Source organism: Callithrix jacchus, chromosome 18, assembly GCF_049354715.1.
Source record: "Callithrix jacchus isolate 240 chromosome 18, calJac240_pri, whole genome shotgun sequence".
NCBI lineage: Eukaryota > Metazoa > Chordata > Mammalia > Primates > Cebidae > Callithrix > Callithrix jacchus.
The window spans coordinates 11,225,052-11,246,799 of NC_133519.1; the positions used below are offsets into that span (position 1 = coordinate 11,225,052).

A 21,748-nucleotide genomic window follows, 5' to 3' on the forward strand; every position below is an offset into this window, starting at 1 on the left:
TTCCTACTCATCTTCGAGGGCGATGAGGAGATTACGCCCCTTAACGCTTCGGGAATGGCGCGGTCCAACCGTGTCAATCTCTCGCCGTCAGAGGCCCGACTCGAGGGCGTGGTTCTGCCTCCTAGGTCACCACCTGCCGGGGCAGCCGGTGGCCTCCAGCATCCACACGCCGAGCCCTCCAGGGAGGGGCCGGACAGGGCCAGGTTGGGAGAGGTGAGTGAAATGACAAAGGCTTGGAGGGCACAATCCCTTCTTCCAGACAAAACGAAACTGTGTTAGACCAAACAAATAAACAAAAACACGCCATGCAAATGGGCCTCTGGTGTTGCTTTTGTGTATTTTGTGTTTGTTTGTCTTGTAAATGTTGCCTTGCTATGTTGCCCACGCTGGTCTCGAACTGCTAGCCCCAAGCAATCTGCCGGCCTCAGGTACCAAAGTGCTGGGATTATAGGCCTGAGCCACCTCGCCCAGCCAGTTTTGTGTAATTTTCGCTTAACATTGTTGATTTAGAGCCCTCTTTGTCTTCAGAACCTCTATCTCAACGCCTTTCCTAGAGCTTTACTTAATATGCAATTCAGGCCCCCTCGTTAGGGCCTTACATAATACAATGAGGCTAGTTATTTGAGCCCAGGTTGTGAATGCCATCTTCCCTGCCACTTACAAGCTGTTTGATTTGGAATAACTAATGTAACCTCTTTGAACCTCAGTTTCTATGTCTACAAATAAAACATATGAAGTAATATTAATACAAGGGGGGAGGACCAAGAGGGCACAAGTTACTACTATAGTACTTTGTTATGAATTGTTGTGACAATAGTGTAGGATAGATGATGAAAGAGTCATTGCTACAATGTTTAATTGGGAGGCAGAATAAAGTATAATAGCTTGAAAATGCCTGTGTAAAATATGCAGTATGTACAACTGTAGAACAAATGGGGTACCTAACCTAATTGCTGAAGGAACATAGTAGAGTTTGATTAAACTAATTTGGAAGGCCTTTGTATGTACTTATATATTAAAATAATTTGGAAGGATATATATATATATTATATATACATATATGTGTGTGTGTATATATATATATTATATATACATATATGTGTGTGTGTGTGTGTATATATATATATATACACACACACATCAGTATATGGTGAATGAATGAATGAATGGAAGGTTTCTTATAAACATTGTGACTTAGGTCTTAGAATAGATATTGGATATAACCCAGCAAAATAAAAGAGGAGCGAGCATCCTGAAAGCTAAAAAATTGTATGTTGAAGTATAGAAATGGGAATTTGCTCATATTTTGAGGAGGAGAGGGCAAGCAGACAAGCTAGGTTAAAGCAGGAGTACAGTAACAAAAGATGAACAGAGAAAGGGGACAAGAGTGCCAAAGGCAGTTTCAGTTTGTCGGCTGGGAGCAATGGCTCACACCTGTAATCCCAGCACTTGGGAGGCTGACGTGGGTGGATTGCTTGAGCTCAGGGATTCAAGACCAGCCCGGGCAACGTGGTGAAACCAGGTCTCTACAAAAATACAAAAATTAGCCGGGCTGCCATGGTGGCATGTACCTGTAGTCCTAGCTACTTAGGTGGCTGAGGCAGGAAGATTACTTGATCCTGGGAGACAGAGGCTGCAGTGAACTGAGATCATGCCACTGCACTCCAGCCTTTACAACAGAGTGAGACCCTATCTCAAAAAACAAAACAACAATTCTCAGCCTGGCATGGTGGCTCACACCTGTAATCCCAGCAGATCACCTGAGGTCAGGAGTTAAGAGACCAGCCTGACCAACATGGTGAAGCCCTGTCTCTACTAAAAATACAAAAATTAGCTAGGTGTGGTGGTGGGCACCTGTAATCCCAGCTACCAGGGAGACTGAGGCAGGAAATTGCTTAAACTCGGGAGGCAGAGGTTGCAGTGAGCGGAGGTCGAGCCACTGCACCCCAGCCCGTTGCACTCCAGCCCAGTGAGCCTGGGCAACAGAGTGAGACTCAATCTCAAAAAAGAAAAGAAATTCTCAGCACTGGTCTGGAATGGAGGGGAATCACCAGTCCACACGTCAGGCCCACCAGCTCTTGGCCAGCTTCCAGTCAGCTGTCCCACAGACATCATGAGGCCATGACCCTACTTTAAAGTTTAAAATGTCATGTATCCCCTCAAGGGATAGAGTTGTAAATAGCCACAAGACTAGCCTTTTGAAACATTGTAGGAAGAAATGTGACAACCTTTTTTATAGTAGAAAGTTTTCTTATTTTCCAATGACAGAAAACATTTCAGGAACATCTCTGTGCAAATTTGAAGCAGGAACTTTTTATAGCTACAGTCAGTTATAGACCACTCCACTAAATACACACACACACACCTCAGTAGAAGAGTTTATGTTTTCTATTTATATAGCTCTAAGGGTTATGTGTAAATTTTTTTGCATCCCTTTATGACTGTCTTTCCGCCTTTTTCTGGAGGTTTTTAAAAAAATCATCTTCTTTTTTTGTGTTTTCGGTTTTTTGAGACAGGATCTTGCTCTGTTGCCCAGGCCGGAGTGCAATGGCATGATCTCTGCTCACTGAACCTCCACATCCTTAGTTCAAGCAATTGTCCTGCTTAGTCTCCCAAGTAGCTGAGATTACAGGCAGCTGGATAATTTTTGGATTTTTAGTAGAGACAGGGTTTCACCATGTTGGCCAGGCTGGTCTCAAACTCCTAACCTCAAGTGATCCACCCACTTCGTCCTCTCAAGTGCTAGGATTAACTGACATAAGCCACCACGCCCAGCCAAAAAAAAAATTTTTTTTTTGAGATGAAGTCTTGCTCTGTCGCCAGGCTGGAGTGCAGTGATGCGGCTCACTACAACCTCCACCTCCTGGGTTCAAGCGATTCTTCCACCTCATCCTTCCAAGTAGCTGGGACCACAGGCGCACGCCACCATGCCCAGCTGATTTTTGTATTTTTAGTAGAGATGGGGTTTCACCATATTGGCCAGGATGGTCTCGATATCTTGACCTCGTGATCCGCCCGCCTTGGCCTCCCAAAGTGCTGGGATTACAGGTGTGAGCCACCGTGCCCAGCCCAAAAATATTCTCAAAATAAATATTTTGACTTAAGTTATGTTTTCCTCCCCACATTTGTCTTTGTTCTTCTCAGTCCCCTTAGTTGTCGGATTGTAAAATTGTTCTTTTTTTTTTTTTAGACGGAGTTTCACTGTTGTTACCTAGGCTGGAGTGCAATGGCACGATCTCAGCTCACCGTAATCTCCATCTTCTAGGTTCAAGCAATTCTCCTGCCTCAGCCTCCCGAGTAGCTGGGACTACAGGCATGCACCACCATGCCCAGCTAATTTTTGTATTTTTAGTAGAGACAGGGTTTCACCTCATTGACCAGGATGGTCTTGATCTCTTGACCTCGTGATCCGCCCACTTCGGCCTCCCAAAGTGCTGGGATTATAGGCGTGAGCCACCGCACCCGGCCGGGATTGTAACATTGAATGCTATTCTTCCATATTAAATTTAACATTTGTGGTTGGGCACAGTGGCTGACTCCTGCAATTCCAGCACATTGGGAAGCTGAGGCGGGTGGATCACCTGAGGTCAGGAGTAGGAGACCAGCCTGGCCGACATGGCAAAACCCTGTCTCTGTTTAAAAAAAAAAAAAAAAGATTGGCTGGGTATGGTGGTGGGCGCCTGTAATCCCAGCTACTCGGGAGGTTTAGGCACGGAGAATTGTTTAAAACTGGGAGATGGAAGTTGCAGTGAGCTGAGATTGCATGCCTGCACTCCAGGCGAGACTCTGTCTCAAAATAAAATAAGATAAAATAAAAAAGCATAACATTTGTGATATGCTCTAAAATTCTTCACTTCACTGAATTTTTTTTTTTTTTTTTAATTCTCTTTTGATTAAAAAAAAATCACTCACCTTTATGTTAGATCCCAAGGAGCCACTGCAGGTGTAGATGGTTGCACTCGGATGATGGGTGAAGGTGAACCTGTGGGAACCCATGCTGTCCTGTGTACACATGAAACCTCTTGCTTTGGTAGGAAAGTATGTATATGTTTTGCATATTGAGGTGTGGGGAGGGCAGGAAATTACCAACAGAGTAAGATAATGTCTTGTTTAAATTTAATCAAACTGGGGAAAGAAGTTGGCTTAATATTCAAAAGTCAGTAAAAACAAAAGATCTATGTCATAATACAACTCCAGTTATATCTTTTGTTTGTTTGTTTGTTTTGAGTCACAGTCTCTGTTGCCCAGGCTGGAGTGCAATGGCACTGGCTCACTGCAACCTCCACCTACTGTGTTCAAGCAGTTCTTTTGCCTCAGCCTCTGGAGTAGCTGCAATTACAGGCACGAGCCACCACGCCCAGCTAATTTTTGTATTTTTAGTAGAGACGGGGTTTCACCATGTTGGTCAGGCTGGTCTCAAACTCCTAGCCTAAAGAGATGAGTCCGCCTCGACCTCCCAAAATGCTGGGATTACAGGCGTGAGCCACCGTGTCCAGCCTCCAGTTATACCTTAAACATCCTTGTAGTTAAACTTTTATGCCAGACTCGGTGGCTCATGCCTGTAATCCCAGCACTTTAGGAGGCCGAGGTGGGCGGATCACCTGAGGTCAAGAGTTCGAGACCAACCTGACCAACCTGGAGAAACTCCGTCTCTACTAAAAATATAAAAATTGGCCAAGCATGGTGGCACATGTCTGTAATCCCAGCTACTTGGGAGGCTGAGGCAGGAGAATTGCTTGAACCTGGAAGGTGGAGGTTACAGTGAGCCAAGATAGCACCATTGCACACTCTAGCCTGGGCAACAAGAACAAGACTCATCTCAAAAAAAAGAAAAAAGGAACTTTTATAAGAGAGTGAATTTTTTTTCCTGAACAATACATAGGTATTTAGATACACAGGCTCTTTTTCAGAGTAATGAAAAAGAAGTTAGGAGTTATTGCTTGAGCCCTATACTATGTATGAATACAAACATTAACTCATATATTTCTCATTACAAGCAAACGAAACAGGTTTTATTCCTTATGTTTGTTTGTTTGTTTGAGGCAGAGTCTTGCTTTGTCATACCCAGGCTGGAGTGCAGTGACGTGATCTCTGCTTACTACAACCTCCACTTCCCGGGTTCAAGTGATTCTTCTGCCTCAGCCTCCCAAGGAGCTGGGACTACAGGCATGTGCCAGCAAGTCCGACTAATTTTTGTATTTTTAGTAGAGATGGGTTTCACCATATTGGTCAGGCTGGAATAAAACTGCGCCCGACCAATTTTATTCCATTTTATGGAAACTGAGCTTCAGAATGGTTAGGTCATTGTGGATTTGCTGCTGTTGAGACAGGGTCTCACTCTGTCACCCAGGCTGCAGTGTAATGGTGCCATATCAGCTCACTGCACTCTGGACCTCCCAGGCTTAAGTGATCCTTCCACCTTAGCATCCTGAGTAGCTGGAACTACTGAGTGCACAGTACCACACCCAGCTGATTTTTTTAATTTTTTTTTGTAGAGATGAGATCTTGCCATGTTGCCAAGGCTGGTCTCGAACTCCTGGGCTCAAGCAATCCTCTACCTCCCAAAGTGCTAGAATACAGGTACGAGCCACGGATCCCAGCCTGATTATTCCAGTAAACAAGTACCTCCCTATGACCTTTTTTTTTTTTTTTTTTTAGACAGAGTCTTGCTCTGTTGTCAGGCGTCAGGCTGGAGTGCAGTGGCACAATCTCGGCTCACTGCAACCTCTGCCTCCTGGGTTCAAGCAATTCTCCTGCCTCAGCCTCCCAAGTAGCTGGGACTACAGGCGCGTGCCACCACACCCAGCTAATTTTTTTATTTTTAGTAGAGACAGGGTTTCACCATGTTGGCCAGAATGATCTCGATCTCTTGACCTCGTGATCCGCCTGCCTTGGCCTCCCAAAGTGCTGGGATTACAGGTACGAGCCACTGTGCCCAGCCAACTTTTTTTTTTTTTTTTTAAGAGATTAGGTCTTGCTTTAAGCCTGGGGTGCAGTGGCACCACCATCGTTCACTGCAGCCTGGAACTCCTGGGCTCAGGCAGTCCTACCTCAGCCTCCTAAGTACCTAGGACTACAGGTGCACCGCCCATTGCCTGGCTTTCTGAACATTTCATTTCTTTTGAGACAGGCTCTTGCTCCTCTGTCACCCAGGTTGGAGTGCAGTGGTGTCATCTTGGCTCACTGTAGCCTCCACCTCCTGGGCTCAAGCAATCCTACTTTAGCCTCCCAAGTAGCTGGGACTACAGGTGTGTGCCACTACACCTGGCTAATTTTTTTGTATTTTTTTTAGAGATGGGATTTTGCCATGTTGCCCAGGCTGGTCTTGAACTCCTAGGCTCAAGCAATCCTCCCACCTCAGCCTCCCAAGTAGCTGGAATTACAGGCCTGGCTCCACACTGCCCAGCCTGAGCATTTTTTTTTTTTTTGACACAGAGTCTCCCTCTGTCACCCAGGCTGGAGTGCAGTGGCGTGATCTCAGCTGACTGTAACTTCCGCCTCCCAAGTTCAAGCAATTCTTGTGCCTCAGCCTCCCGAGTAGCTGGAATTACAAGCGTGCACTAGCACGCCTGGCTAATTTTTTTGTATTTTTATCAGAGACGGGGTTTTACAATGTTAGTCAGGCTGGTCTTGAACTTCTGATCTCAGGTGATAAGCTCACCTTGGCTTCCCAGAGTGCTGAGATTACAGGTATGAGTCACTGTGCCCGGCCAACATTAGCATTTCTTTCTTTTTTTTTTTTTTAAGATGGGGTTTCACCATGATGGCCAGGCTGGTCTTGAACTCCTGACCTCAGGTGATCCACCCACCTCGGCTTCCCAAAGTGCTAGGATTACAGGCGCGGGCCCGGCAACATTAGCATTAATTAAGAAATACTGCGAGATATACGTGTCTGTGTCCAGCCATCTCTCCGTATAAAATGCTTAGCATAGGGCCGGGCGCGGTGGCTCAAGCCTGTAATCCCAGCACTTTGGGAGGCCGAGGCGGGTGGATCACGAGGTCAAGACATCGAGACCATCCTGGTCAACATGGTGAAACCTCGTCTCTACTAAAAATACAAAAAATTAGCTGGGCATGGTGGCGCACGCCTGTAATCCCAGCGACTCAGGAGGCCGAGGCAGGAGAATTGCCTGAACCCAGGAGGCAGAGGTGGCGGTGAGCCGAAATCGTGCCATTGCACTCCAGCCTGGGTAACAAGAGCGAAACTCCGTCTCAAAAAAAAAACACTTAGATATACAGTGACATTAATTCCCCCATTTATTATACTTTATGAATGCAGCATTTGCTTTAATTTCTAAAGAAAGCTGATTATTAGCTACAAAAATAAGCAATAGATTCATGTATTTGGGGCCATATACTACACATGTAGTTTGTCTTGGTTTAATAGCAAAAGCTTATTTCAAATTTTAGTAAATTTATGATAGAACTAAAATGAATGATAGAACTGGAAAAGGTAATGGGAGTGGAGAACAGGAAATTGTGGAGAAGGGGAAGAGCGAGGAGTGGTAGGGAGGAAGCGGTAGGTACTTTCCCAAATCTTAGTTTAGGCCTTTGTCTAAAAACCTGAAGATTGCTTGACCAGAAGAATAACTTGTTTCATGTTACATTTTTAAAAGTTAGGTGGACGAGGTTACTTTAAAACCCTGTAACGCTAATTAAAATCTCAAAATCATTCAGTGCTGTGGTATTCCAAAGTGAACAGATTCATCCTCAATCTCAGTCACAGTGAGGACAATATTTCTTTGGATGCGTCTATCTATTTTAATTTTATTTTATAATTTTGTTTTTTGAGACGGGGTCTCGCACTGTTGCCCAGGCTGTAGTGCAGTGCCGAGATCTCAGCTCATTGCAACCTCCACCTCCTGGGTTCAAGCAATTCTCCTGCCTCAGCCTCCCAAGTAGCTGGGACTACCACCATGCCCAGCTAATTTTAGTCTATCTATTCTATCACCAGCGGTTTATTTTACCATATGCCTGTTACCTCTCATCTGTCTGCATCCTGGTCCAGTCCTTCATCTCCTTCCGCATGGATGATGGCAACAGCTGCCTGGCTCGTTCCTTTAACTCCAGTTCCTCCATCCTCTAATGCAAACTTCATGCCTTTCATTCATTTATTTATTCAATCAACAGATAACTATAATGGTTGTTTATTCTTAGTTTATTTTACTTTAATTAATTATTGAGACAGGGTCTTGCTGTGTCACCTAGGCTGGAGTGTGGTGGCACCATCTGGGCTCACTGCAGTTTTTTTTTTTTTTTGAGATGGAGTTTTGCTCTTGTTACCCAGGCTGGAGCACAACGGCGCGATATCGGCTCACCGCAACCTCTGCCTCCTGGGTTCAGGCAATTCTCCTGCCTCGGCCTCCTGAGTAGCTGGGATTACAGGCATGTGCCACCATGCCCAGCTAATTTTTTGTATTTTTAGTAGAGACAGGGTTTCACCTTGTTGACCAGGATGGTCTCGATCTCTTGACCTCGTGATCCACCCGCCTTGGCTCATCAAACTGCTGGGATTACAGGCATGAGCCACTGCGCCCGGCCTTTTTTTTTAAACAAACAAACAAACAAACAAACACAAACAAAAGAGTTTCACTCATCACCCAGGCTGGAGTGCAATGGCACAATCTCGGCTCACTGCAACCTCCACCTCCTCGGTTCAAGTGATTCTCCTGCCTCAGCCTTCCGAGTAGCTGGGATTACAGCGGCCCCCCCACCACGCCAGGCTAATTTTTTGTGTGTTTTAAATAGAGACAGGGTTTTACCATGTTGGCCAGGCTGGTTTTGAACTCCTGACCTCAAGTGATCTGCCTGCCACGGCCTCCCAAATTGCTGTGATTAGAAGTATGAGCCACTATGCCCAGCCTCATTACAGTCTTGACCTCCCAGGCAATAGAGATCCTCCCACCTCAGCCTGCTGAGTACCTGGGACTGCAGACATGTACCACAAGGCCTGGCTAATTTTAAAAAGCTTTTTGATCAGGCGTGGTGGCTCACACCTGTAATCCCAGCACTTTGGGAAGCCGAGGTGGGTGGATCACGGCGTCAAGAGTTTGAGACCATCCTGGCCAATATAGTGAAATCACGTCTCTACTAAAAAATATAAAAATTAGCTGGGTGTGGTGATGCGTGCTTGTAGTCCCAGCTACTCGGGCGGCTGAGGCAGGAGAATTGCTTGAACCCTGGAGGCGGAGGTTGCAGTGAGCCGAGATTGTGCCACTGCACTCTAGCCTGGTGCCTGGCAACAGAGCGAGACTCTGTCTCAAAAAAAAAAAAAAGAAAAAAAGTTTTTTGTAGAGACGGGGTCTATGTTTTTTTTTTTCTTCCTGAGACAGAGTTTCGCTCTTGTTACCCAGGCTGGAGTGCAATGGTGCGATCTCGGCTCACTGCAACCTCCGCCTCCTGGGTTCAGGCAATTCTCCTGCCTCAGCCTCCTGAGTAGCTGGGATTACAGGCACGTGCCACTATGCCCAGCTAATTTTTTTGTATTTTTAGTAGAGACGGGGTTTCACCATGCTGACAGGATGGGCTCAATCTCTTGGGGATCTCACTATGTTGCTTTAACTCCGGGATTCAAGTGATTCTCCTGCCTTGGCCTCCCAACTACTGGAATTAGAGGGATGAACCACCACGCCCAGCCTTCTGGTTTATTTCTCACTATTGTTCATACACATCAGGTCTGCCTGACAGGTCTCTTTGAACTGTACTGCCACATTCCCATACCCATTTTTCCTATAATGTTATCCTCTTATTTGCCTGTCCAAGCTCTACTTATTTTAAAGGCCTAACTCAAGCCTGTCTTTTCCATGAAGTCTTCACAAATTGATCACAAAGCATCAGTCCAAACGGATGTTTCTGAATTGACAGCGTTTAGGCGGTAGAGTATCATGACTTATTTTTGTTTTACCATATGTTATGTTGTTTTGTCCTTGCTTTATGAGTTTGACTTGTGCAACTAACTCCTGCTCACATCTGCAGGGAAGCCATCTCTAATTCTTGCCTGACACACGTGATCTCTCTCTGGGCTCCCCCAGCACTCATTGCTCCTACTTACATAACTCACACTGTGCTATGATCATTTATTTGTGTCTCCCCAGCTAGAATGTTTGAAGTTGGGGTCTGAGGAAACCAGCTTCTGACAAATGCCTGACACCTAAAAAGCAAGAGGGAAAATATCAAAACCACAGTAAAGGACTCCTACTTCTGGCAGCACGGATAAGAGAAAGGCTACCCATTAAGACACAGCTAGGTCCTAGATAAATTGCAGCAAACATACTTTTTTTTTAGCACATTGCCGAGTTCATTAGAAAGAGAAATCGGGGCCGGGCATGGTGGCTCATGCCTGTAATCCCAGCACTTTGGAGGCCAAGGCGGGCGGATCACCTAAGGTCAGGAGTTCAAGACCAGCCTGACCAACATAGTGAAACCCTGTCTTTAAAAGACAAAAAAAAAAAGCCGGGTGCAGTGGTTCAAGCCTGTAATCCCAACACTTTGGAAGGCAGAGGCGGGTGGATCACGAGGTTGAGAGATCGAGACCATCCTGGTCAACATGGTGAAACCCCGTCTCTACTAAAAATACAAAAAATTAGCTGGGCATGGTGGTGCGTGCCTGTAATCCCAGCTACTCAGGAGGCTGAAGCAGAGAATTGCCTGAACTCAGGAGGCGGAGGTTACGGTGAGCCGAGATTGCGCTATTGCACTCCAGCCTGGGTAACAAGAGTGAAACTCTGTCTCAAAAAAAAAAAAAAAAAGAGAGAGAGAGAGAGAGAAATCGGCCAAGCACGGTAGCTCACTCCTGTAATCCAGCACTTTGGGAGGATGAGGCAGGCAGATCACGATGTCAGGAGATTGTGACCATCCTGGTCAGCATGGTGAAATCCCATCTCTACTAAAAATACAAAAATTAGCTGGGTATGGTGGTGTGTGCCTGTAATCCTAGCTACTTGTGAGGCTGAGGCAGAAAAATCCTTTGAACCCAGGAGGCAGAAGTTGCAGTGAGCCGAAATGGCACCATTGCACTCCAGCCTGGCAGCAGAACAAGATTCTCAAAAGAGAAAGAGAGGGAGAGAGAGAAAGAAGGAAAGAGAAATCACTAAGAAAATTACAAATTAAAAAAAAAAGTTGAAACCTATATAAAAGAAGAGCAACATTGAGTAGTAGGATCAGGTTGTCCCTGAGGACAAATGCCAGTATCAGCATAGCCCAAGACTTGGGCTTAGCCAAGGGAAGGGAAGAAAAACCTGCAACTCCTGAATTAAACCTGGACTCCTGCAGGGGCTAACATAGCCCAGGTCAGGAGTGTCTTCTGGCTCCTGGCAAAAACAAATGCAAATCCTCTCTGGAGGGAAGTATCCCCAGTTTAGGTTGCAGAATTCCCACAGATTAAACTTAACAAAATATGAGTTCAAAACCCCAAAATATAAAATAGGCCAGGTGTGGTAGCTCACGCCTGTAATCCCAGTCCTTTGGGAGGCTGTGGTGGGCGGATCGCTCGATGCCAGGAGTTTGAGACCAGCCTAGCCAATATTATGAAACCCTGTCTCTATTTAAAAATACAAAAATTCGCCAGGTGTGGAGATGCACACCTGTAATACCAGCTACTCAGGAGGCAGAGTAATTCCTTGAACCCAGGGGACAGAGGTTGCAGCGAGCCTGGTGACAGCCTGGCGACAGGAGGAGACTCCATTTCAAAACAAAAAACAAACAAAAAAAACCCCAAAACACAAAATGTACAAGTAAACAAGCTACCATGGACAGGACTCAGCAGAAAACAACAGAACCAATTTAGACATCCACAGTAAGTTACGGAATACAAAATAACAATCCCAGCAAGTTTCAAAGATTAGTGTCATAGACACTACATTCTCTGAACACAAATGATGAAGCTAAAAATCAGTATCAAAAAGATAAATTTTTAAATCTCCAGATATTTGGAAGTTTATAAAACTTGTCTAAATAATTCATGAGTCAAAAAAGTCATAAAGGTAATTTCAATGTTTCTAGAACTAAGAAACATATATAGCACAGAAAAACTTGTGGAATGTAGAGAAACAGGTTATTAAAAACTTAAAATAGTAAAGAAGATAGCCTGAAAATTAATTGGCTAAGTTTCAAAATGAAGATGTTGTAAAGGAACATAAAAAGAACTCCAGGCCGGGCGCGGTGGCTCAAGCCTGTAATCCCAGCACTTTGGGAGGCTGAGGCAGGTGGATCACGAGGTCAAGAGATCGAGACCATCCTGGTCAACATGGTGAAACCCCGTCTCTACTAAAAATACAAAAAAAATTAGCTGGGCATGGTGGCGCGCACCTGTAATCCCAGCTACTCAGGAGGCTGAGGCAGGAGAATTGCCTGAACCCAGGAGGCGGAGGTTGGGGTGAGCTGAGATCGTGCCATTGCACTCCAGAATGGGTAACAAGAGCAGAACTCCGTCTCAAAAAAAAAAAAGAACTATACTATAGATAAGATCCATAATTAATGAAATAGAAAACAAATACATAAGGGAGAGGATCAGCGAAGTTCAAAGTAGTATCTGAAGACATACAGGTAAAATCAATTTCTGGTGTAATTGATCAAGGCAAAAAAAAAAAAAAGGAGGCACAAGTAAACAGAAATGAAAAGGAAGATATGCCTACCCACAGAAGAGATAAAAAAGAAACAAGGCCAGGAGCGGTGGCTCACACCTGTAATCCCAGTACTGTGGGAGACTCAGGCGGGTGGATCACTTAAGATCAGGGGTTTGAGACCAGCCTGGCCAACCTCCTCTCTACTGAAAATACAAGAATTAGCTTGGTGTGGTGGCAAGTACTTGTAATCCCAGCTACTCAGGAGGCTGAAGCAGGGGAATCACTTGAATCTGGGAGGCAGAGGTTATAGTGAGCCGAGATCATACCGCTGCCCTCCAGCCTAGAAGGCAGAGTCAGACTCTATCTAAAAAAAAAAAAGAAAAAAATCACCTAGAAGAAATATATGAGCTTTTTGTTAAAAAAAAAAAAAAAAAAAAAAAAAAAGGCAGGTGCAGTGGCTCACGCCTGTAATCCCAGCACTTTGGGAGGCTGAGGCAGGTGGATCATGAGGTCAAGAGAGCAAGACCATCCTGGCCAACATGGTGAAATCCCGTCTCTAGTAAAAAATACAAAAATTAGCCAGGCGTGGTGCTGTGTGCTTGTAATGCTAGCTATTTGGGAGGCTGAGGTGGAAGAATCACTTGAACCGAGAGGTGGAGGTTGCGCCACTGTGCTCCAGCCTGGTGTCAGAGCGAGACACCCTCTCAAAAAAAAAAATACATGAAATGCACAAAACCCTAGAATAATACTTTACCTAATCTGACTCAAGAAGGAATAGAAAGCCCAAATAATCTATAATTATTAAAGAAATTGAACTAATAGTTAAAATTATTCCCACAAAGAAACATCAGTCTCAGATAGCTTTACAGGTGAGTTTTACCAAACTTTCAATCTGACATAAACTCTTCCAGAGAATAAGACGAGGTAACAGTCCCCAACTCAGAGGGTATATTAACCAAAGAACCATGATATAAACCTCTTTGGAAATCTTACTGAAAATAAAGGCACTAACACGTACAAGAATGTTCATAGCAGCAGTGTGAAATAGCAAAATACTGGAAACACCCAAATAGCCATTGATAGGTGAATGGATAAATAACTTGTTTATGCACTTGATAAAATATTATGCAGATGAAAATGAATGGATCATAGCTATCTATAACAGCCTGGATGAATCTTAGAAAACAAAGGTGAGAAAAAGCAAACGGCGGGGGATGTTAAGAGTATAACAGGGCGGAGCTGAACACAGTGGCTCATGCTTGTAATCCCAGCACTTTGGGAGTCCAAGGCAGGCAGATAGCTTGAGCCCAGGAGCTCAAGACCAGTCTGGGCAACATGGCGAAACTCAGTCTCTATTAAAAATACAAAAATTCAGGTGTAGTGGCATGCACCTGCAGTCCCAGCTACTGGGGAGGGTGAGGTGGGAGGATCGCTTGAGTCCAGGAGTTGGAGGTTGCAGTGAGCTGAGATCTCACCACCACTGCACTCCAGCCTGCATGATAGAGCAAGATCATGCTCAAAAAAAAAAAAAAAAAAAAAGTAGAACATTTTCTGTAAAGCTAAAAAACAAGCAGAATACATTTTTAAAGAATACATACATATATGGTTAAAAATATCTATAGCAGATAATAGACACAAAAATGAAGGCCCAGCAGTTACTGCTAAGAAGGGGTGGGGGACAGGCTAGGGAGGAACACAAACACAGTGGTATTTCAAATGTTTTAATGTATAAATTGTGTTACGGGTCATAGGTACTCATTAGTATGCAGCATAATTTATTCACGTTCGATATACTCTTATATAGATATCAAACATTACATATTATAATTCCTTAAAATCTGCTGTGGTGGAAATAAATGAACACATAAAATCTCCCTGAAAGAAAATCAGTATTTCTTGGGAAGAACCAAGATTCCCTGATAGAAACTACCCTATGTAGAGGATAAAGTAGGTCTTCAATAAATATTAGCTGGTTTACTGCTTTTCCCAAGGATACATCTAGAGGGTCTGCATTCCTTTCCCATTGGTGCTGCCTGACCACAGAACTAGCTCTTTCCGTGACATCTCACCTAAACCCCAGTCCCGGCTAAGTCCTGACACATATGACAAGAGGCTGCCACCTGGTGGATACAGAATGGACTTCATGAAATGGCCGGGACGTAAGTCACTCCAGTTGGTGGAAGTGGCAATAGGGTGAGAGATAGGGAAGCAGGAGTGAGGAGGAAAAAAATGGAGACACAGGCAAAGGAAGGAGCTCCATCTCTGAGATGGAGGTAGGAAAAAAGGGACTGTGTCTGAGACTGGAGAATGGCTTCCCTCTCCTTCCTTCTGAGGCTAGAAGCAAGAGGAAAGAGACTAGAGCTTGCATTAAGGGAAATGCAAGACTGAGAAAAGAAAGCAGGTCTAGCTGATCTCCATTTAGCAAGCTAAAGTAATAGTCGCTGGGTGTCAGCGGCCACCCCAGCAACTCTCTGTTCCACGTTTCCATCTGGGGAATCCATGTGATTTTGGGGAGGCTGACCCCACCCTTTTCCCCAAAGGTGTAGTCCATGAAGTAGAATAAGCAAACGAGCCTGTAGCATCCTCCTGGCCACAGTGATTGGCCAGGGGTGGACATGTGACCCAGGCCTAATCCGTGTGAATGGTAGGGCTTTTGCTGGGGTTTCCGGCACCAAGATGCCTTCTTTTTCTGATTGGACATAAATGGGGAAACGTGGTCCTAGGAATGCTGGCAGCCATGAAGTGGCCCAGACTTAAGATGGTCCTACAGAAGATACAACAGTGAGAAAGAAGTTAGTCTGGTATTTAGAGACGTACTGAGTCAGGCTTCACCTGGAGCCAGCGCTACCTGTAGTTACAGGAACCAGTAAGTCGTTTTTATGTTAAGCCAGTGTGAAGTAGGTTTTCCATGATTTAAAACCGAAAGATCCCTAAGCTATACATTCAGCATACTTAGCCCATTCCTACCTTCCCACAGGATAGCACAGGGATACAGGTAAGGTCACTACAGATTTATTGGTTACACTAAAGCCAAGGGTATCAAGCTGAAAAGGTTAGAGGCAGCAACCAGGTACTAGGTAGACTGGTCTGTACAGAGGAGAATGGACTTCCTTAAGGAAAAGAACAGCCAAATGAGAAGCGAGTGCAGAGAAGGGCTCCTACTCGGCCAAGTTAATGTATGGATATAAACACTCTTTCCACAGACCTCTATCATGGGGGTGTTGCTTTGGGGTCTTTATGCTCCTGGGATAAGGAACTTTGAAGCACATGCTCCTTTAAGTCTTTGTTACCCTGTGCCGCAGTGCCTGCCTCTCCCTTTGCCAATGGAAAAGCCTCCTTTTGGCTTCTGCTGCCCTTGATGACACTCACTTTCGAGGGGACCAAGGGAATTTTATCTTCTGCTTCTTTGGTATGCCGGGAACTGGGGCCCCTTCCTCCTTTGGAAACAGTACCATCTTCCTGACCCTGGGCAAGCACTGCCCCCCTTTCGGCCTCTCCCATTGGCCCTGGCCTCTCTGCTCCTCTAGCTGAGTTGCCTTCCCCTCCTGAGCCCCAAGTCTCCCATGGTAACCTTGAGGACTGGGCAGAGTCCACGGCAGTTGCTGACTTCTGAGGGGCAGCGTTCCTTTCCCCACTTCCACCTGACTTTTTTCGAGGGCGCCCCCGTTTCCTTTTGGCATCACCTGCTGTATCCTCTACATCCTGCTTCGCTGCTTTAGCTGGTGGGTCCTGCCCACTGGCCTCACTCACAAGTACTTCAGCTGTCCTCTTGACACCCTTGTCATGAGGTCCTGGGTCACCACCTATGCCTACCTCTCTGTTCTCTGTGCCCCGGGGCTGAGTGAGTCCCGCAGGTGGAGCTCGCCCAGGCCCAGGCCCAGGTCCAGGTGCAGGCAAAGCAGGAACAGTTGGTAAGATCATGTTAATGATAGGCACAGCTGCCGGGGGTGCCCCGGCCCTACTAGACAGAGGCAGCGTAGCCACTTTCAGGGCACCTGAAGGAAGCCTGGGGGCCAGGATAGGTGGAGAGACTGGGATTGGCGGAATAAGCGAGCGAGGGGCCCGGGGAAGGAGCAGAGGCAGCCGAGCCACTAGGGCATTAACCTGCAGGTTATTGGCTCCTGGAGCCGAGCTCTCAACTGCACTCTTCTTCCGCTCTCCACGTGCTAGAGGGCCAGCCCCAGCTCGGGCTTCCAGATCCTTAGGAGGCTAAAAAGTAAAGAGAAGAACACAGTAAGGTGTGAAGACTGAATACTGTAGGAAACATAGATGCCAGAGGCCCCGGAGGTGGAAAAGCATGGGACCTAACAGGAGAAGGATATACTAAGCCCGCAGCCCAGGACAGCAAAGTCAGGGTATTGACGTCCTTACCTGGGCTGGTCTCTCCAGTTTCTTGTGGGCTCCACCCTCTGGGTTCTCTAGACCATTCTTGGATTTAGACAACCGTTCCCGAGGTGCATGTTCATCCTCTTCTGCAGAGGTGCCGAAAAGGTAATAAAGTGAAGGTGAGGAGGAAATAGGAATAGGGGAGGGAGGCGATTCTGATTGACTGGTAGGGACAGGATGCTAAAGCATGTCTTAGAAGGTTCTCCAGAAAGAGAGGGCAAATCCAAGGTGTCTCTATTCTAGTGTGCGTGGGAGGGACAATGAAGCTGAAGGTGGCTTAGGGTTGCTGAGACGTAAGAGGGGGTCCACCCACCAGCAAGCCCCATGGCCTTAAGCACATGGGCATGTGCAGATCGGGCAGAGATGAGGTGCTGCTGTAGCAGGAAGCGGGCGACCTCCACGATGGAGCTGAAGGACCGCTTCAGGATCCGCTCGGCCCAGTCACAGGTCAGAGCACAGGCTGCCTCCACCAGTTCATCGCGAGGTGCTGGGGTTACTTCTGGGCCCATTTCTGGCTGAAGTAGGGAAGGACATGCCCAATCACACTCTAAATTAAAGAATCCTTGCCCCCTCTCTTGCCAGAGACCAAAGACTATTGACCAAAGCTGAGACCAGACTGGGGATGGGAGTATCCTCTACCTATCCCATTGCAGAAACCCACAAGTTCTCTTCATCCTCTGCTTCAGCTATAGGGTTGGCAGAAGCTGATCCTGCTCATAAGCTATGTTCATAATGACTGAGGCTGTTAGCCCTCAGAACATGCCCCAAAGACCTGACTTTTTTTTTTTTTGAGACGGAGTTTCGCTCTGGTTACCCAGGCTGGAGTGTAATGGCGCGATCTCGGCTCACCGCAACCTGCGCCTCTTGGGTTCAGGCAATTCTCCTGCCTCCGTCTCCTGAGTAGCTGGGATTACAGGCACACGCCACCATGCCCAGCTAATTTTTTGTATTTTTAGTAGAGACGGGGTTTCAGCATGTTAACCAGGATGGTCTCGATCTCTTGACCTCGTGATCCACCCGCCTCGGCCTCCCAAAGTGCTGGGATTACAGGCGTGAGCCACCGCGCCCAGCCCAGACCTCTGACTTTTACCTGGTAGAGAAGAGTGGAATTGGAGGGTGATTTGGTACTTACGCTCTCAGAACCCTTTAGGTCAAGTCCAGGCAGGGGTGGCATAGACACCAGGGTCTTCCTTCGTATCCCGCTGTAGCAGTATCTGATGCCAGTTAAGGAGCAGCCAATATATGGCGATCTCCAAGCCCCTCGAGCAAGTTAAGCTCTTCCACTCCTGGCCCTCCACATCCTACATCTTCCTTGTCCTCCAGCCCCAACCTCTCTAGTCAAGGATACTTGGACTGGCCCCGGCCACCAAGCCTTCGAGCTTTGATGTCAGGGAAGATCTCTCTGATGATCTTGCCAAAGTTGGCTGTGCTGAGCGGGCGGCAACAGGCGAGACTCTCACAGTACTTCCTGAGTGAGAGGGGGGCAGAGTGGGAAGACACTCAGAGAAGGAGGCCATGGGTAGGCTCGAAGTGTCCCTAGGGGTCAAGTGTGAGGAACCCTTTAAGAAGGCAGGCTTTATCAAGGCAGGAAGCTCTTCAGGGTTGAGGGGGTCCTATGCCGACCAACCCGCTCACCCCGCCACCCACCCCTCCACCCACCTGTAGGCATCATAAACGCTTTGCTTTGGCAGGCAGGTGTCCGTGTGCTCTTCCAGGTGGTTGCGGATCCACCTATAGGCATACATGTACTCCTCATTGCTCAGTGTGCTTGGCTCTGAGCTGCAGAAGCAAACGGAACAAGCATTACTAAGACCCTAATCGTTGTCCTGGTTCTTCCCAAACTACCACTTCAATAGTGCTGGACCAAATTAGTTCACCCAGAATCTACCTTTCCCTGGTAAACCAAGTCAGGGCGGGGACCTTTCCTCTTCCTCAAGGGCAGCAGTTAGGAGTCTTCATATTCACCTCACCCCTACCCAGTGAACCTTTCTCTAAGAATCAGAACTCTGCCATCTGAAACTCTACCATCAGACCTACCTTTTGTCTCCAGTGCTGGGCCCTGAGGGAAGCTGAAGGTAGAGATACAGCTTGTCGTTGTCAGAAAATTTCTGTACATCTTGCTGAGGTAGGGGAGAACAGAGGCAGGAGAAATAATAAGGCCAAGAAGGACCCAATGTAGGACCCTCTGATCCCCACCCCGAAGTCTAGCTGACTTTAGAGGGTGTCAGACTGAAAAAGGATCTTAGAAATTATTTAACACTGGCCGGGCACGGTGACTCAAGGCTGTAATCCCAGCACTTTGGGAGGCCCAGGTGGGTGGATCGCCAGGTCAAGAGATCGAGACCATCCTGGCCAACATGGTGAAACCCCGTCTCTGCTAAAAATACAAAAATTAGCTGGGTGTAGTGGCGTGCGCCTGTAGTCCCAGCTACCTGGGAGGCTGAGGTAGGAGAATTGCTTGAACCTGGGAGGTGGAGGTTGCAGTGACCCGAGATTGTGCCACTGCACTCCAGCCTGGAGCCTGGCAACAGGGCAAGACTCTGTCTCAAAAAAAAAAAAGAAATTATTTGACACCAGGTGCTCTAAGGAGCCCTATAGGCTACCATGGCGAGGAGGGGAGGAAAGGGGATCAGCTCTGACTTCATCTCCGCTGGGCTTCTACACACGTGCTCACAGAGATAAAGTGAGAGGCACACAGTCAAACTGGCAGTAAGTCTACAAAGCCAACTATCTTCTGACAAGGGAGATGCCCCTGCCTCTCCCACATCAACATTTTGTTAATGCGCATCCTCCTCACACCCTCTTCCCTCAGCACCTCCATCCCTCTGTTGCCCTCTTCCGCAACACACTTACCAGGATTCCCTCAACCTTGTTCTGCACGGCCTTGCTGTGGGGAAGAGGAGAAAGCTGGAGGTCACACACAAGATTTTCCCCGTCTCTGTGTCTGACTGCTAGGGAGGGAAAAGGACTGAAATGCCCAGCAGGTGCTCAAGAATTGCTACCATGGCCAAGAATCTCCCTCTGCTCCCATGCACTTGCTGAGAGGCAGTTCATCTACAGCGGAAGTCAAGTGTTACAGGGATCTATACCCAGGTCTTGGACAGGATTTGGAGATGTGATGAGTACTTACGAAATGGTACCTCGAAGCCTTTGAAGAAGGGTAGTAGGTTCCCCAGCCTCAGCACCACCTGGGGGGGCCCTTCCCCCAGTCTTGGGGCTCTTAGCATCAGGCTCATCTTCTGCCATCCCGGCATGAGGGCTAGAGTTGAGAGGAACAGGTATAAACATGTAACTCACACTGGCCTTCCCTTCCCCTGAAGGCCCCAAGGCACCCCCATCTCCTTACCCAGAAAGACAGAGAAACAGAAACAAAGCCCCCCGAATCTCCCCAGTGGTCTTTTTCTCACCACTTGTCTTCTCCAAAAATTAAAAATTATTCCATGACTTCGCCAGGCCCATATATACCCAAAGAGGTCTTTGCCATCGCCATTCTATCAGCCCCACCTTTCTGAAGTCTCCCAAGTCTGGGAAACTGTAAAGGAAGAGAGAGGGGGATTGGGAATCCACGTTAGCAAGAAATTTTCATTTCTGCCTCTGACCCCATACTGCCCTCCTCCCTCTCAAAAACAATAACAACCACAAAACAAAGTTGTCTAATTCTCAAAAATACTCCTCACCATTGCATATGCCTGGGAGGTCAGAAAGGATACGAACATATTCTGCCCTTCAAGGCTTGGAAAAAAACTGGGCCCAAGTTCTCATTACTTAATCTCGCCACGACTTCCCCCGCTGCTCCCCCTCCCCACGTCGCCGGCCCCTACGTCATCTCCCACAACAGCCCATTCTAAGGCGCGCCCCCACCTCCTTCCCTTCCCCCTCCATTCAGTCCCCCGTTTCTGCAAAGTGGGGGGTGCGGGGCGGGGTAGCGGAACTCTAGGGGCTGGGCGTCAGAAACCCGGCAGGGGAATGGGGTCCCAGATTCCGGGCACGTGCACACGGGTGAAGAAGCTGTGGAAAATACAGCCACAGTCTTTTTCTGCTCACCTCCCAACTCATCTTGCCCCCTCCCTACCTCTGAACAGTCGCCTTCCAGCACAAGCAACAATAAAGGTAAGGGAGAAAGAGAAACTACCTCGTAGCCACCTTCACTCCAGCCCAGCCCCAAGGTCCTGGCCCAGCCGGCTCGTGCGTTGCTTTATTTTCCTTTTTCTGAATGGTTGTAACAGCCGCGATCTGCCTAGATACACGGGCGGCCTGCTCTGTCATTGGTCGCTGCTGCCACCCGGAGACAGAAGGCGCCGGGCTCGTACCGGCGGCTGCTGAAGTCTGCCTGGTAACAGAATCTGATTGGTCAATAGGGGAGGGAAAATCCAAAGTTGGTCTTATTTGAGTCAAGAGGGGGAAGTCCGGGTTGGGTTTCGGTTAAAACTGGGGTCGGTTGGGACTGCAGGTCCCAAGAGGTTCTTCTCTTAAAGGGACCGCAGGATGAAAGAACGGGCGCGCGGCTCCCTTTGGAGCTGTCTTTTCTTTCTCCCTCCCCTTTTGTGTTTCACTTTAATCTACGGTCCTCAGAGCTGAGGGAGGAGAAGAATCAATGGATGATAAAATAACTAGAAAATGATGGGTAGGAGTGATGGAAGTTCGCACTAAGCTTCTGTAACCCCCCCCCATCACCACCATCACACGCATAATACAACCTGCAGACACACTCTCTTGGAACAGACCTGCAGTCTGGGCTCTCTTTCCTCCTTGATGGAGGCCTGAAAACCTCAGCAGTTGTACCACATTAGGCTAAAATG

The 21,748-nt window shown here is 47.1% G+C and overlaps 1 protein-coding gene across 5 annotated transcripts; it reads right to left on the minus strand.

Moving 5' to 3' along the window:
* Window positions 1–14,268: 14,268 nt before the first annotated feature.
* Window positions 14,269–21,120, minus strand: RFX5 (regulatory factor X5). 5 transcript variants are annotated; one of them, XM_008984355.5, is made up of 11 exons: window positions 21,082–21,120; window positions 20,357–20,481; window positions 20,080–20,208; window positions 19,803–19,836; window positions 18,987–19,069; window positions 18,609–18,728; window positions 18,298–18,417; window positions 18,082–18,163; window positions 17,263–17,464; window positions 16,935–17,035; window positions 14,269–16,772 (listed from the first exon to the last, which is right to left on the minus strand). In XM_008984355.5, the coding sequence occupies exons 3-11, from the start codon at window positions 20,193–20,195 to the stop codon at window positions 15,774–15,776; spliced, it is 1,857 nt and encodes a 618-aa protein (XP_008982603.3). In that variant the 5' UTR covers window positions 20,196–20,208; window positions 20,357–20,481; window positions 21,082–21,120; the 3' UTR covers window positions 14,269–15,773. The 5 variants fall into 5 exon arrangements, with proteins under 5 accessions (XP_008982603.3, XP_008982604.3, XP_008982605.3 ...); XM_008984356.4 differs by having other exon boundaries at window positions 21,022–21,120; XM_008984357.5 differs by lacking the exon at window positions 21,082–21,120 and adding an exon at window positions 20,627–20,758.
* Between the last annotated feature and the right edge of the window lie 628 nt (window positions 21,121–21,748).

Excerpts from the sequence above, each read along its gene's own strand:
- RFX5 (XM_035279305.3), bottom strand. The coding sequence starts at position 20,195 with ATGGCAGAAGATGAGCCTGATGCTAAGAGCCCCAAGACTGGGGGAAGG. Across the intron at positions 18,729-18,986 it reads CCCAGCACTGGAGACAAAAG|CTCAGAGCCAAGCACACTGA; the intron begins GTAGGTCTGATG and ends TTGCTTCTGCAG. Across the intron at positions 18,418-18,608 it reads AGCGTTTATGATGCCTACAG|GAAGTACTGTGAGAGTCTCG; the intron begins GTGGGTGGAGGG and ends CCTCTCACTCAG.